Raw genomic sequence first — 16,958 nt, forward strand, 5'->3', positions numbered from 1 at the left:
CCAGGGATTGTAGCAATAGGACAAGGGGTAATGGGTTTAAACAGGTGAAGTTCAGGTTAGGTGTAAGGAAGAAGTTCTTTACTGTAAGGGTGGTGAGGTACTGGAACAGGTTGCCCAGAGAAGTGGTGAATGCTCTATCCCTAGCAGTGTTCACAGCTAGATCGGGCAGAGCCTTGGGTGACATGGTTTAATGTGAGGCATCCCTGCCCATGGCAGGGGGGTTGGAACTGGATGATCTTAAGGTCCTTTCCAACCCTGACTATTCTAGGATTCTATGATTTACGTAAATTAGATGACAGTCAGATAGCAAAGTTCTGGGTAGTCTGCAACTCTAGCACAGTTAAAATCTTGTTCCTCTGAGAAGAGATTTGACAGCAAGGGCTGTGGGAATGGGGCTGTGGCTGTGGCAGCTTTGGGGCCTGTCACTCAGGCACGTGTGGACAAGGATTTTGCCAGGCAAAACTTCCCATGCTTCCTGCTGGATCCAGAGCAAGTTGGACAAGAACATTTCTGGAAAATGTGAGAAAGTCTCTTCCTTGAACCAACTAGGCATGAAACAGTAGAAATGATAAATATCAGTAACACATAAAACAGAATAATTTGGAGGGCTCTTGCTAAAGGCAGTTTCCTGGTTCTCAACCAATTTACATGTAAGAGAATCCTTTAAAGGCTGTTGACAAAGCCCCAGATACACAAAGGTATACACATCTGCGCTGAAAGCAAGAAAATTAGATGCCAAATTAGCAATTAATTGTATGTATACAAAACTAGACATCTGTTTTCTACATGTATCTTGTGACACAGGGGCTTCTGGCAGGCTGCAATTGTAAGCCCCCGTTTTCTAGAGCATCATTACAAGGTATGAATATATCCATGTACTACAGAATGAGGTCTTTTCTTTAGCTGCAGCTCTAACACCTGCATTTCTTGCCTCTGCTTGGCACTCTGTATGTGTACTCAAGTTCCTGTAAACTGAAGATTATGCATACAGTGTAAATACAAGAGGCAGTAACAATTATGGTTAGGTACATTTATAACTCCGTGTGGTAAGACTCATTAAATACCATTTCAGGTGCACTGGCTTGTTTCATGAAAGGACATCCCTTTCATGAAAACATTTCCCCCAGTGACAAATGTTAACCCCAAGTCTGATGCTGTCCTGCATGGAGAAACTGCTGATTGTGAAGGGGTTTGGGTGCAGGTTTCAGGACAGTGTGATTTGGTTTAGCTTTCTTCTAAAAGGATACAGCCAGGAGGTGCCAACAGGTCTTAAATGAACAGAATTTTGTTGTGGTATTTGGGATTTTGAAACAACCTTTACTGTTCTTCCCAGGTATAATTACATACTATCCCACCTTGTTACCTTCTTACCCACGTTTAAAATAAATGAATAAAGAAATGCCATGTGAAGTGAAGAATTAATGTAATCATATTTCCAAATAATTATTGTGACTTTCCTTGCAGCAACACGAAGTATTATCTGTACCTGCAGCTAAAACTGGAGGTGGGAAGATAAATGGGAAATGCAAGAGAAAATGGCATTGGCATCAAGCTGTGTTTGCCTGAGTGAAATGCTAATTAAATATCATAGAGCATAAATGGAACATGTTTAACAAAAGCACATGTATGTATTGTTCTAGATCTCTAATTGAAATTTGGATCCACACTGTGAATTCAAGAAATAATGAAAAGAGGTTTGCCTCAACTTTGGAGGACTTGTGGAAGTGCAGCTGTAGAACACAGAATTTCTTTCCCAAACAAGACATGATGCTGAGGATGAGAAGGCATGGGAGGATGCAAAACTACTGTGGAGTCTCTGATAGCTGTCAGGAATGTTGTCGTAGTGGGAAGATAGATTTCTCCCACAGAGAGGATTCCACAGAAAGCCTTTTGAAAATAAATGTTCTCATAAATAATTTTACAGCTGAACAGATTTAAGGTTAAGAAGTTGGTGTAACCCCTGTCCAAACGTTAGCAGCAAATAAAACGGTAATAGCAGCAGCCTTTCATCGACATTAGCTCCATATTTATAAGCACCTTAAAGAGCCTCTACCCTTCAGTGATGATAGGGACATGGGCTTTATCTTTCTGTAGTTGACGTTGTAAAGAGATTCTATCACAAGCCCTGTTCAGGCTATGTTATAGATTTTACTCCTAAAGGTGGTTTGACCTAGAGGACTTCATGCTCCCTGAAAACAGGAGGAGAATTTCCCCTCAGGTTTAAAGATGAATGGACTGTGTATTTTTGAGATAGAGACTATTTAAAAAACTACTCTTACGTTTAAAATCCCAACTGTATTTGGGTCTCTGGGCTGGGCTACACAAAAACCGTGAACAGACCATGCCAGGAATAAAGGCTGACAGTAAAGCAGAACTGTAGACAGAAAAAGACGTCTGTACTAACAATGCCTCTGTACTAACACCCTGCCAAGCAGACCATGGGAAGGGGGAATATCTGACAAGAAAACAGTTAAGCCATTTTTCATGAGTTTTATTTAGAAATATAAGTTAGGAAATTTAAATTTAGAATTATAAGTTAGGAAATTTAAATTTAAAATTATAAGTTAGGAATTTAAAATTATAAGTTAGGAAAATATTTTTGTAAACAAAGGAATAAATTGCTTCCAACTGCTTGTTCAGACACAGCAGAGAAAGCCCTGCTGTGTCACTCTGCTCTTCAGAGTGGCTCTCGTTGCTTGGCATGTCTATCCCTTCTTAGAGACCACACAGTGTGTTTTCCAAAGAGAGCATTTACAGGTTTCAGGTTTTCTTTGTCATGCTCAATAAACAAGGAGGATTATCCTGAAAGGACTCTAAATGGTACAGGTACTCTGAGCTCTGGGTAATGCTGAGAGGATAGCTCTTGGAAGTTAACAACCCAGATGAGCAAAAATGAAACATTATCTGTCAATATCAGCAATAGGTTAGCTATGGAAAAATCATATTTTTCAAGCAGGTAATCTAAAAAAAAAGCCCAGTGAAATCCAGCAGCTTCACTTCCTTGTTTTGTTAGCTTCAAGATTTCTCACAAACTATACACAACATAACGTTTAGGGTTCACTGCAACTTTCCCCCTTCCCTATTGAGTATATTTGAGGAAGCTGATAACCTGTGTATAAATCCCTTCCTAAAGCTTAAAATGCTAGCTGATATCTACTTAGATTTTACTGTTTCTGATCCCTGTCATCTTGCAAGGGTGTTTGCATGAAGGGCTGCTACCTCTCCAGAAAGGCCCTGTCAGTGAATAAATATAAGACAAAATTCAGCCCAAGTTTTAGTTACAGAAAGGCTTTTTGGAGGCTGTCTTTCCAATCTTGCAGCTTTATTTGTATATCTATGTAAATATATTTCTACTTATAATATAGATAAACATAAAAACAGCTTGGAAAGCATAACTATAATATGTCAAGGTATTGTAGTGAGCCTTTTGGTAATTTTTACTCACTATTGCAAATTCTCTGTTGAGGATCATCTGCTCCACCAGTGATGACTCATTGTGGAAGAGGTGAGGCTGCATGTGACTCCACATATGGGGAAACCACCAAAACTCATCCACAGATCTCAACAGCAGGTCATCACCTTCATCTTCTTCCTCAGTCCCTGCAAAAGAAAGGAAAAGTAACAACAGAGAAGGCCCCATAATGTTCTTTTAAACACAGAAGAGGCTGCCATAAAACCTAATGTCCTTGGCCTGGATGTGTCAGTGTTCCTGGCATGGTGTTAACTGAAAGTAATTCTAACAAGAATTAGTTTTCAAGGGCTGATTGTTGTGCTGTGTAGCATGCCAGGAGCATTTAGAAGTTCAGGCTCCCCCGGAAATCAGAAATCAGATGGACTTGTACCCACTGGTACTCTGCTTTGGTCCTGCCAGACACTGCATAGTTGTAGCTGGACAAGGTGGCATCCCGGAGAACTGTGTGCCAGTTATAGAATACTTTAGGTTGCAAAAGCCCTTTAAGGTCATCAAGTCCAGCCCTAAAGCTAAACTAAACATCTAGGTCCACCACTACACCATGTCTCCAAGTGCCACATTTACACATCTTTTAAATACCTCCAGGGTACTGGGTCACTTCCCTGGGCAGCATGTTCCAGTGCTTGACAACCTTTTTTGGTGAAGATAAGCTGCTCTCTGGATGAGAATAGAAAGCAGTTAGCTAAAATATGAACAGTTATTGGTATATTTATAAACAACGGAATATTACATAAAACCAGTCTGATTTTTGTTTTGTTTTGTTTTTTTTTTTTTAAGTGTCTGTGATCTTAGAAAACCAACAAACTACATTTTCTGTATTTGCTTTAATTTGATATCACGCTATCTCTTATCACCATAACCTGACAACTTGGATTTAACAAGATAAAACAGTGTCAAGAATATTAATGCTGGTTGCCAGGTCTGAGAGTGGTGATTTTTTTGAAAACTGGTCAGAAGATGACAATCAATCAAGTATTTAAAAAGAAACAAATGCATACATCTGTTGTTTTCTGGTTTGTCCTGACAATAATGTCACTGTCAAATACAAAATACAGGAATAAGGAAAACATAAAAATGAAATTTTATCAATGCCAAGCACTGCCCCCACCCCATAGCTACTTTAATATTAGCCTCAATAAATTGAAATCTGATAATTTCTAGTGAAGTGTAAACCAAGTTGCAATAGTTTCTAAATACAATGAAGTGGAAGGTGTGAAGCTGTAATGGCAAAGGGGTTCCAAATGTTGTTTCCTATGCGGCTGCATTCAATACTTAGCCAGGTTTAAACTCGAAAACGAGTAAAAACTCCTCTGTTAGTGAAGAGTATCTGCTTCAGGCAGAAGCCAGACTCTGTAGTTACAACAAAGGAAACCTTCCATTTGCGAAATGATACAATGTTGCTTCCACCATCTGCAGATGGGTGTCTGCAGCGCTTGTTTAAATTGAGAAGGCAAAGTTACATTTCATTAACTTCACCCTGAAATTATTCAACAATCTTCAGTTTATTAGCAGCCTTCCCTCTTGTTCCTTTGCCATTTAAATGTTTTCTTTTAGCTTCAGTTAAAGAAATAATTGTCAGGATCAGTCTACTGATGCAAACACAGGTATCATTTCTTATAAGCTTTTCAGTGTTTTGCAAAACTCACTGGCAAGGAAAGTTTCAGGGATGCCACTGTTACTTTTGCGGCATGAGGCAGGAATGTACAGAGGTGGCTGTTCTGCACATTCACTTCAACTCTTTTTTTTTTTTTTCACTTCCACAGTGTTTTTTGAAGAGTGCTACTACACAAGCAGAGCATTACTTTGAAACTTTCTCCTGGTGTCACTGAATCACTTTACTCCCCTCTTTGCAGCACTCTGCAAGCTCTAAGCAAGTTGCTCCAACTGATGGGAGCACTGCTGGAAAGAGAAAACAACCTTGTTTACTAGGTAATCCCTTATTGAAAAGAAAGGACCCATAGCTTGCTCCTTTTGCAAACGTCTGCTCCTTTGTGCAAGACTTCTTGTGCACAATGTGCCTGGGGGAAGAAATTTAACATACGCTTTCAAAATAGGGCAGAAGAGAAAGGAATTAGGAGTATGTGAAGCCATTAAAGATCTCTTTGGTAACCCAAAGGTAGAAAACTGACAAGGGGGGGTGAAGAGTAAAAAAGAGAATATTCGAAATATATGAAAAGCCACAATCACCTGATTTAAGATTTAGGTTGAAGTATAATTTAGTGCCTTATTAACATTTGAAGTACAATATGGTTCTTGAAATAATTTCAGTATTAAAAACTATATTTTAAAATCCTATTTTTCCTACTAATTTCTTTGTAAAATTAGATATAACTAACCAAACTTGTCACTTTGTTTTACAGTAACAAAAATCAAACAGGATAAAGCATAACACTTTTGAATTTAAAGAAAAACAACCACTCCCTTCCACCCCCCATAATAGCAGAGCTGAAACTGAATGGTTGGAAGTTTAACATTTGGTGGTGGTGTTGCTTTTGAGGATAATTTTGTTCACAAGCCTTTAAAAAGAGTGTTGTTTGATCTTATAACTGCCTAAGTAGCGTTATTTCAAAAAAAAATTCATACCAAAGTTTAATGGAGCATTTAGTGAGTACTAATATTGTTTAAATATTTTATCCCAATCCTTATTCAGAGTATTGGAGGCAAAACAAGGGATTTTGAGGTTTTAATTTCTGTGCAGTCAACATTCTTTATGTAACTTTCCATCTTCATTTTAATGTAAAATCTGAAAAAAAGCAGAATACCTACAAGCAAGGAGGTGAGCATGCATGTGTTTTGAAATGCAGTATGCACTTTACACAGGTATGTAATAATTCAAAGGTTATTTGCACATAATAAATGATCCCTTATTTTAAACCTGCAACCGTAACTTGGACATCTTGTTTGAGCTTCAAAACTGAAACTAAGTTTGAAGTTGTTATCAATAACCTTACAAATCTTAAATGCAAATCCAGAGAATATTTTAATTTCTGTTGCCACTGCATGAACAAGTAGAAACATGTTTTCTAGAACCACATAACTAGTAGGGTCTGCTCAGTTTTTTTCTAATAGCGTTATGCCTACAGTGCATAGCTCACCAGTGGCACAGAAGCGTGTGGTGGTGGTGGTGGTGGGATGATAAGCAATGAGGCTGATGTGTCAGCTATTGTAGTTATGTGCAGGCATACCAACTGGAATTGGTATTTGTAGTACAGATGTCAGCAATATCTTCTGATGGAAATGTATAACTTTAATCTGCCAACACATTCCCACACATGTCTCCCTCCTGTAGTCTTAAAATGATCCAAGTTTTGGAAAGGAAAGAACAAAATCAAACATTAAGGAACTCAGTAAGGCACAGCAGTTGAAATGCACAAATAAAACATTGAATATCTGCTACTAAAAGCTGCTCTGGGTAAACAAGCCGCATTTACGGTAAAGAATACCCTTCCGTGGTTTATTTCTAATGACTCAATAAAGCGTATATGGTATGGAGAATACTTTGAAACCTTTCCATTAAGCTGATATGACAAAATGAAGTGTTCACTTAAAAACTCAGATGCATAGCTGAGTATAGGCAGCAGCAGGTCTCTTAAAGGGGGCAGTGACACGCTTCAATTCATTAAGTAGTTCTGCAAACTACTAAGAACTCTTAATAACTCTAAGAACTCTTAAGTACTTCATTTTTGTAATCCTTGAGAGCATTAGGAGGACAGGCACACAGGCACATCTATTTTCTCTCTCTACAGCAGTAGGAAGTTGGAAATCGGTTAGCATTGTATCAGCTGGAAAGGAAACCTGTGACAACAATATGGAGGCCTTCAGGATGAAGGAAGAAAAGAATGTATTGACAGGTCAGGGGTTTCAAAGGCTGCATGGTGTATGCCAGCCACTGTTCATGTCATAGTATTTATAGTACTCTCCCTGAATTACCGTTCTCTGCAGTGGACACTGTCATGACTGATACCACCTTTACTCTGTAGATGGCCACAACCGAGCAGCATCATATGGTACAGCAGCTCAGAGCCTTGGGCTACTTTTGTTTGTTTTGATGTGTTATGTGTGTGCCCAATTAATCTCCAAAGGAATAACTACATAGGCAGGTAAGATGAAGTGAGGAGAATGCTGAAGTTTGGTCTCCCAAGTTACTTTCTGATCACAGGTCTGCCACTGGTTTGTTATATGACCCCAGGCAAGTAATTCCATCTCTCTCTACCTCTTATTTTTCTCAGGTTCTTCAGCCTATATCTTTAGTTCATAAGGTTTTCTGGGCAGCAGTTGCTTAGCATTGCATGCTTGCACAAGGGGAAAAACAGCCTGGACTTTGAAAGCAAAAGGGATGCTTTCTCTACTCTACATTCTCTCTACTTCTCTCCACTCATCCCTCAGACGCTTCCTCATCTTTCCTTCTTCCAGGGATCTTGTACTCTCCTAATGGGTGGTGAAACAGAGCCATGACAGCTGGGTAAGCTCATCTGTTTGGTATTCAAATACTGGCTATGAAAAGGGAAATACAGCTATATCTACCCTGTGAGAGGTGACCTGCCTTACTCCACAGCTACTGCATGGCCTGTGACAGCTGGGGTTGCATCATTCTGAGCTTTTAAACTTACCTTCCCATCCTTTTGCTGCTGTAATGCCTCCTCTGTTCTAGATAAACTTCTTAGCTTTCCTAGCACAACTTGGTAAGAGTCACTAAATGTGGCTGAATGGGTTGGCAGCTAAGGATGCTGGAGGTGATCTTCACAGGTGGGAAGGCCATGGGGATTAGAATGGAGAAGGACAGGAGGTGTCTCCTTTGAAATGAGTCCTTAAGTATCTCTTTTTTCTTTTTTGCCTTAGCAGTACTTGGGAGCTGCATGGCTCAAGTGGCAGCAGAGGGAAGCCTGAGTGGAGATGCTGCAAAGTATTCAGGAGAGAGCAAAGGAGGAGGGGAAAAAAAAATATTAAAAAAGGGAAAATGTGTTGTGGAGAAATTGAGCAAAAGACAGAAAGGACTCAGGAGGAGGAGCTGTAAAAATGCCTCATCTTCCACAGAAACACAGTGTGACTGTGCAACTCATTACTGCATAGAGTGTGAAAGGAGCAGGGTTTTAATACAAATTTCTTTTCATTTTGTTTTCTTTTACCATCCCTCTTGCAGACCACTGACAGAGATGAGCTTTACAGTCATAACAAAATGTTGTGCCTCCCATTCAAACACTTCTGCCTTTTCAGAGGTTGAGAGACATGATTTTTGCTATCTTTTGTATTTTATCACATCTATCATACTGGAAAAACTGAAGTATGTCTTCTGTGCTGTCCTATCTTTAGTGAAATTATAGATATCTTAGCAGCTACTTTGCCTCCTTTATAACTCCAAGATTTACTACCACACATCTTTCAGAAAAGCACCTAAGGACATCTATATCTTCCAGAGAAGCTCATACATAGCTTTGCCCCTTTGGACACTGAATCAGACACTGATGCTAAAATGGTGGAGCATATTATTTCCCACTGCTTCAATGAGTCAACATGTTTCTTAAAAAGGGCATATTTAAAGCTAGGTTTAAAATCCTGATACCTATTTAACTGTCACTACCTGAAAGCATGAAGTTCCTTCTTACCTGTGTGGTAAAATTTTCCTGAAAATCCAAGGTTGAAGGTAAAATTTGCAACCTGAGTGCGCAGTAAATTTTGAGTCTCTAGTAAAGCCTGAAATAAATAAGAAATTAACATGCATTTAGAAAAATGAGTATTATTTTTTGAAATGCCTCATTTTACAGGTTATGTCCTATTGAGGAGATACAAAAAAGAAGACCCTGTTAAATGTTTCACATTTTATTTTGGGCTCATTCTTTTTTATGACTATTACAGTGAGCTGAATTTTTTCTATCAGTGTTTGATGGTCTTGCAATGCTAGTAATAGTACCTAAATACCAAAGGTGGTGATAGTTCTGTACCTCGGACCAAGATACTGAACACTGTTTGCAGTGATCTATGGCAGGACTTGAATTCCATCATTCAGATATACTAAATCACTAAGCCACTCATGCTTTGGGCTGTTAATGAAGCTTGATGAAATGTACTTAAAACCCAAAGTAAAGTTAGGAATGCTACTTGCTATTCAAATGTAGAGGTGTTGGGATTTACTTACCTGCAGAAACATTTTTGATTGTGTCTGATTATCAAATTCATGCTAAAGTGTGAATGAGCAAAACTCCAATTTCAACCTATGGCAGAAGCAGTGTTTGTGTCAGAAATGAAAACCCACTTTTTTTAATCTGTCCTCCAAGCAAAAGGTAACACCTGTCTAAGTGACACGGAGGAAATGGGTATTGCTTATAGAATAAATAGGTGTCTTGGTCACCATTTTTCTTGGACATATTTCCAACTATTAGAGAAAGGATGGTTCAGCCTGCATGAGTTATCTACATTTACTGTTAGTTGTCAGCTCTGTACTGCTGCTAAAGATAGTCTTTGCTGCACAGATATCTGTCTGCTTTCAGTCACCTGCCCACATAATCTGGACGTGCTATATATGTGAGATGGATAGTGCACTTATCTCCCTATTGTGCTTGCCAGTGTTGAATGGGTTATAAGTTCTGTTTTCATCAATTTTCTGTGTCTCCATTATCTGGCTCTTGAGAACTTTTCCCATTATCAATTAATAACGTTTCTATTGATTGAATGTTCATGTTCTTGCACAGTTCAAAGACAAAATGAATGCATCGATTTACGCACAGTCTGAGTTCAGCTAATGTTTCCTTTCATTTGAAAAAATCACATTTTGTATGGTCCTTAGTAATTTCACTTAATATTACAGGAAAATAGCTTTACCTTTTTGCTTAACCCACTGGTCTAATTTAAACAACAACAACAACAACAACAAATTCTACTTATGACCACAATCTAAATGCATATCAAGGCCAGTGTAAATGATGAAACCAGGGTTTAAGTGGCTGAGGTGCCAATTGGTGGCCTGTGCAATCATCATCCGGAGTGGAGCCGAACTAAGCAGGTCAGGTTTTGGTGGTCTCATGATTTATCAGATTTCCTTTATATTGCAGTGTTTTGGGAGGTGCTGTCAGCTTCTGTCTGCATTTGCTGTAGGACATTAGCTGTTTAAAGTTACTGACTCTCACCTAATGAGGTATATTGGGCACCCTACATATTGGAGCACAAGCTTCTTCTGAAGCATCATTTGCTAACAGCTGCCTTCTAAAGGGGCATCCCTCAGGTGCCAGGCGGCTTGGGAATGTAATACAGGATATTGTCAGACTGTGCATCTGCCTTAATTTCTTAAACAGAAACATTTCCTGGGTGTTTAGGAAGATGTAAAACAAATATAGCTGTTATTGGTTACAACAGTCATTGAGCAAATTCCTTCCCTTGCTAATGGAAATCAAGTAATCTAGTGACAGTAAATCTTGTGATTTAGAATTAAATATTAAGATAGCTGTATCATTTACTGCCTATCTTGCCAGGCATTTAGTAAGTGGGTTATTTCAATCCTGTGACAATTTCATATATGGGACTATATTTACATAATACAAAACAACTAAATGTTCACTAAAATGTAAAACTATAGGATCAACCCCACTGTTAGCAAAGACATTGAGAAAAATCCCCAGTTGGTAAAAGCTGGCACTAAATTGACACCATTAAATTCACAAACATAGAATCTGAGTCACTGTATTTAGAATATAATTTTCCAAGCAATCTAGAGCATTTTATAGATGTTGAGAAAGACTGATGGTCTGAGCAAAATCAATTCAATTTTCCTTTGAGAAATGAACATCTTGAGAAATTATCATCACTTAACATACAGTATAAGAAGGTACATGAAACAAATATCATTATATCTTGTTGATTTTTCTCTTTTGATTTCTCTCACACTCATATCTCAATAACATGACAGATCTGTGGGATAGGGAGATGCCTTCCAGCCTGGTGTAGTCTCTTTAAAAATACAGAGCAAGAATTAAGATGTAAATCCTGTAACCTGCAGTGTGTCAAGCATTCTCTGTCAGAAGGGCAAATGTGTAACTCAAACTGGATTTTGCTTGGTCCTAGAGATTTTTTTTTTATTTCAATTTCTTTATATGCATATTAATTTCTATAATATGCAGCTAAACTTCATTTTCATGACCTTACCTGATTTTGATAATGAGAAGGTACTTTCAGCTAGTCAGTCCAAACATATTTTGTCATTACTTTCCCGGGGGGGGGGGGTAATGTCTTCCACATCCTTAATCTAAAAAAGCAGTCTCTGTTGATGTGATTAGAGTCTGCTTTCCCTATTTTTAAAAAACGTATATTCAAACAAAATTGCTAATGACTCATACTGCCTTCAATGGTAATTTTGCACCATAGATAATGAGAGCTTTTGTCTCCTGTAGGTACAGACTTTAAGGGCAAGCAGCATAGAAAAGTACCATAGCAGGAGAAGAGCAGACAACTTTCTTCCTCTTGCATTCTCCCAGGTGGGTGAATTTGAACCCCTGCTTGTTTGCCTGTCTGTGAGGACAGCTGCAAACACTGCTGCGCAGGCAGTCCTGCGGCTCCTGGATGAAGCAGGATGGAGGAGCTGCACATCCCTGGCATTCAGTGCCCAACACCTTTCTGGGATTTGCGCAGCCTTCCTGTGAGGTGCAAGGTGTTTATTTTATTCTGAAGGGTTTGCAAGATGCAGAAGGGCTACTGAATTTTAACAGCTGGAAATCCTACTCAATGCCAAGCGCAAACACGTTTGTTCACATTCTGCCTGGTCCTGCTTTGCCGTCCCCAGCTCCCTTCGGCAGCCCTCATTCCCCTGTCTTACCTCTATCCCATGCTGACCTCAGGACTCTGCTGCCAGCCCTGAGGGGGAGGTGATAGGGACTGTCCACAACTTCAGCAGAAGAAAAATTCATACAGATGGGGGGAGTGAGAGGGTGGGGGTTGGAGGGAAGAGCATGGCAAATCTAATTTTGTAGAAAATATTTTTCTCCTAAATATTTCATGTGATCACAGTATTTAAGTTATCTCTACCAGTATGTGTCTTTTCCTCAGAGTTGGTGGGATTGCCTTTTTTCCTCTGAGTACTGGAGCTTAAAAGAGATGTAAGTGGAGGAAAGCATGTGAGAACACAATTAGTGTTCCCCATTGAACTCATAGGGGTATGTTAAAGCAACAGCTGGAACTCACTGTTGCTTTAGTTTCAGACAGTTAAATAGATCATGCTAAATAATTATTCTTCCCCGTGGAAAGAACCGTGGAGCACACCTGCACATGGACAAAGAGGCCTATCTCACTGACAGGCTAAGTAAACTATGGGGCTTTTTTTGCAGTAAATCAAGCCATTTTTTCAAATACAAAACCTTAATTGCCTGAAATCTCTCAAAACTTGTGGGTTTCATTTTATTAATTGATTCTTTGCTTTGTCAATGAGGCTTCTCTCTGACAGCCACAAGATACGGTTTCTTCTTTATATTGCATTTACATTCAGCAGTCTTTGCTGTTAATCCATATAAATACCTTTTGTAGAGTTGAAGTTGCAGTGTCTTCATAATTGGTGCATCTATTAAGAAGAAGTGGTATTTTCCTCTATGTCCTTGTTAATTAGAACTCTACCCTACATTTACATAATAAACTTTTTGGGGCAATATCTGCAGTAGCATTTCGTGCCTAATAAGAAGCAATTTGCTTTCCTTTATTAAGTACATTAAAACTTCATACCCAGACATCAGTGACTGTAAACATTTGATTCTGCTTAAATTTAATGCACCAAGGCATTTTGCTCTGCCATATTAGGTTTATTTATGTGCTATGTTCTGGATTGTTAGCTGCTAATGAGGCTTCCGCTCTTATTGCTCTGAGGCCTGAACACTAACCTCATTTTAATGAGTTCATTATTTGCTGCCTTCTGAATGGAAGACAACAAATTTTCCTTTTAATTAAAGGTCAAAACACCTCTGGCTAAGGAAAGTGTAGAGGTTATCAGATCCTTAGAGAAGGTAAAAGAATGACTTTTTCTAATTTTGATGGCAGGCATGGGAAGGCTGGCTGAGGTAGAAGGTGTTTCTCTGGGGACCAAAACTCCAAAGCTAAGTGATAATGACACTAAAACATGGTACTAGTCTTCCCAAGACTGTAAAAACAAAAAAAAACCCAAACCCAACAAACCCAAAGCAAACCCTGAAAGTCACCTAAAGTAATGAAAGAGGCTTTACTCCTAACCTAAAGGTCTGCCTGGATCAATACTGCTGCTAAAGCATGAGCCGTTCTTTGCATATGCAAGGATTTGTAGTGTGCAGAGGACACAGGCCAGATTAATTATACCAGCAAAGGTTAATCTCATATTTCTTATCGGGGAAAGTGAGGTGAATGTGATCAATACCGGGGGCTTTTTGTGGGGAGCCAAAGGTATAGGCAACAGTGTGTGTGTCTGTGCAAATGCACATAAAAGGGATTGGTGATCAATTTCTTTGAAAATAGAGAGCGGAAACTTTAGCCAAACCAAAAAAGGATTGAATACAGGAATTAATACACAGAGTCTTGTCCTTCGTCCAGCATTTTATACCTGGTCATCATCTTAAAGGAAGGCTAACAGATTTTGGTTCATGTGCCCCTCATTCCAGAAACTGTTCACATCACAGGTAATAGTGTTAGAGAAAGGGAGAATATTTGGGAAAGAAGGGACCAGTGTCTGTGAGAACAGTTGGTGAAAACTTAAAATCTGGTTTTGGAGGAAAATCCTAACACCTTGTGAAACACAGAGATTGTTTAGCATGAAGACTGACATTGTCAAAATGTCCTTCTAGCAGCTCTAAACATTATTTCTGTAAAAAAGAACCAGATTCCTGACTTTGGCTTGTGTTTTAGGGACCTTCCCAGAGTTGCTGAACATGTCCAAGAGCATCAGGAGAGGCCTAGGAGGGACCCAAGGTTTGCAGGACTCAAAATTACCCCAGTGTGGAGCAGGAAGCTAAGCATTTCTTTCAGGGCTCCTGGTCATGTATGTGGCCTCCCAGAGGCAATACTGCGAATGTGAATTTTGGAAGCCAGCAAAACCTTAAGGTTTATGTCTCTGTTGCAGAGATCTCTGTGGTCCTGTGCCAAGGGGCCCCAGCCTACGGGGCACTCCACTACATGGAGCTGCCTAAGAAAACATGATACCAAGTTACTCCATGGCCAGTCTGTATGGACTGCACAATGCAGAGAGCAGAGGAAAAATGTTGTAGTTCTTCCTACAGTTTAGAAGGAGATCAAGGGAAGGAGGGGAAGTTTGATATTTCTACTCTTCAGTGTAACTATAATTTGCTGTCATCATGAATTATTTTGTTTTCACAGACTCATTCTAGGAAGCGCTTCTGGTGCGGGAGGATGTGCCAGTGTCTGGCATGTTAGGGCTGCATGACCAAGGTTACATTGCCCCATCACCATCCTGAGGGATATGACTGATAATCTTGTCAAAAATGGGCTAACTTGCCGTTACTCAAAGTCATCATTAATTTGGGAATGGATCCTAGCACTGGACAGTGATTCCACTGCTGCAGGTTTGTTTTTTTCTTTCATATGTGTGTGCATAAAGTATATATATATATATATATATGATTATTATATACACACTTATTTATACGTACAGCAGAAATAAAGTATGTGCAAATATAGAAATGTAGATAAATCGGTAAAACTTTTTATACATGATGTTTGTATGCATTGCATAGTAAAAAGGTTTTTTGCCTGGGACAGGTTGCCCAGAAACGGTGAGGAATCTCTGTCCTTTGAGATATGATCTGATATAACTTTGAAGTTACCTCTGCTTTGAGCAGGGGTTTAGACTAGATCACTTCCAGAAATCCCTTCTAACCAAAATTATGTTAAGATTTGATGACAGTTTTGCCTGGATTTTTCACTTCAAGACAGTTTTGTCAGGCTCGTTAACAATACCAAGAAGCCTTCTAATGCATTTATTCATTTCTGTTCTTAACATCTGTCCTTAATGCTTTTGCAGTTATATAGCCTGGGGTTCACTCCCAAGCTGCTCTGTGAAATTTGCTGGTGGTCTGTGGGAAGTTGGAGAACTACAGAGTAGTAGTTTTGCTCTTTATTTCCAGCTGCAAGTTTGTAGAGGAAAAAAAAAAAGAGCAGTACTTTCAGCAGTGCTTTTTCCACTGCGAGCAGCTGCTGTCAGGATGTGATTTTTGATTGCTTCTTCCTGCTCCCTCACACAAATTTATGCTAAAAAAAAATATCTGGCAATGCCTTATGTGGTCATGGCAATCTTCAAATCAAATGCAATATTTGTAGGACTACCATGAAATAGTAATTATCACAATAACTATCATCAAAATGATATGAAAAAGCTAGTTACTGTTTTTCTGACAGGAAAACCAAATTTAAAAACAAAAAAAAAAAAAAAGAAGAGATATCTAGCCTGGCATCACTGACAGGGTCACTGCAAAGCCAGGACTCTAGGTTCCTAAGTTTTTAGCTTTCAGTTTGGAGCACAAATTTCTGCCATAAGGGGGACAATGAAATCAGTTGTATCTTCTTAAAACCTAACTCTGAGAAATTTACAATGCCAGTGAAGCTGAGTCATTGATTCCTGTGTGGTGAGGATTTCAGCCCACTTTGCATGCTTGTAACAGAATTTTAAATCAGAAAAGTCTTTCATACTGTAATATAGGTATTATAAAGAATTCACATTAATGACTAGATTTTGAAAGGAGTTTTGGGGTTAGTCAAAACTTTAATGGGATTTTGGGATCCCATTTGGCTACACCAAACCTGATTTGAATAGCTGTTAACCAGGCCCCAGATCAATGGACAGCTCTCAAACCTCACAGATTTACATTCCCTCTTCAGACACCTTTTGCCCAGGAAATTCACAGTGCTGGCTGCAAACCACTCACTGCAGCCAGTGGGGCAAGCAGCACTTTGGCCATTGTCCTGCCTTCCTGAGATGTGGGACTTCACTTTTTTTTTTTTTTAATTTATTTCTGTGAAGTACTATGCTAATCTGTAATGCTATATAAATAATTAATAGGGAGGGCTCTGGTGATGCTGAACACAGCCAGCTCTGTCTGCAGATCTATTTTTTATTATAGAGCTACTCCTTGAGTCTGTTTAGCATTTCCCTTGAGTAGCTGTCTTAGTGTGAGGTCTGAGAGGATATGTGGGTTTATTTGAAGTGAGAAAAAAACCCTCATGTTTTGCTTTCATATGTAATATGCTTATTGCAAACAGCAAAATTCATTTTTTCTTTATGAGTGGAATATCCAGTTTGTCAGATCTACTTCTGCTGCCATTTTGTGACCAAACCTAAAGTCAAGAAACTGTCCAGAGTCTAATTGCATGTAATTCATCACAGAGGAATGCATCTGTTCCAGTAAATGTTCTGGTAGTTTGAGATGAATTAGATGAATCTGGTGATGTAACAAGTTTACTATCTACTCATGACTAACTGACTAATAACATCACCTGAGAACTCAGAAAGCTTTTGGTTAAGTATAACAGGAGAGTT

At 39.0% G+C, this 16,958-nt stretch overlaps 1 protein-coding gene across 1 annotated transcript in view; it reads right to left on the reverse strand.

The window, feature by feature from the left end:
• Positions 1 to 16,958, reverse strand: part of LOC130602949 (bifunctional heparan sulfate N-deacetylase/N-sulfotransferase 4) — a 108,091-nt gene that overhangs the window by 50,921 nt on the left and 40,212 nt on the right. The window contains exons 3-4 of the mRNA XM_057416290.1: positions 9,076 to 9,163; positions 3,446 to 3,600 (exon numbers count right to left, since the gene is read on the reverse strand). Coding sequence (XP_057272273.1) covers positions 3,446 to 3,600; positions 9,076 to 9,163 — 243 coding nt within the window. The remainder of the gene's footprint in view (positions 1 to 3,445; positions 3,601 to 9,075; positions 9,164 to 16,958) is intronic.

This window comes from Pezoporus wallicus, unplaced genomic scaffold (assembly GCF_028554395.1).
Source record: "Pezoporus wallicus isolate ANWC-B61680 ecotype Strahan unplaced genomic scaffold, APGP_CSIRO_Pwel_v1 contig_6427, whole genome shotgun sequence".
In the NCBI taxonomy this organism is placed as follows: Eukaryota; Metazoa; Chordata; class Aves; order Psittaciformes; family Psittacidae; genus Pezoporus; species Pezoporus wallicus.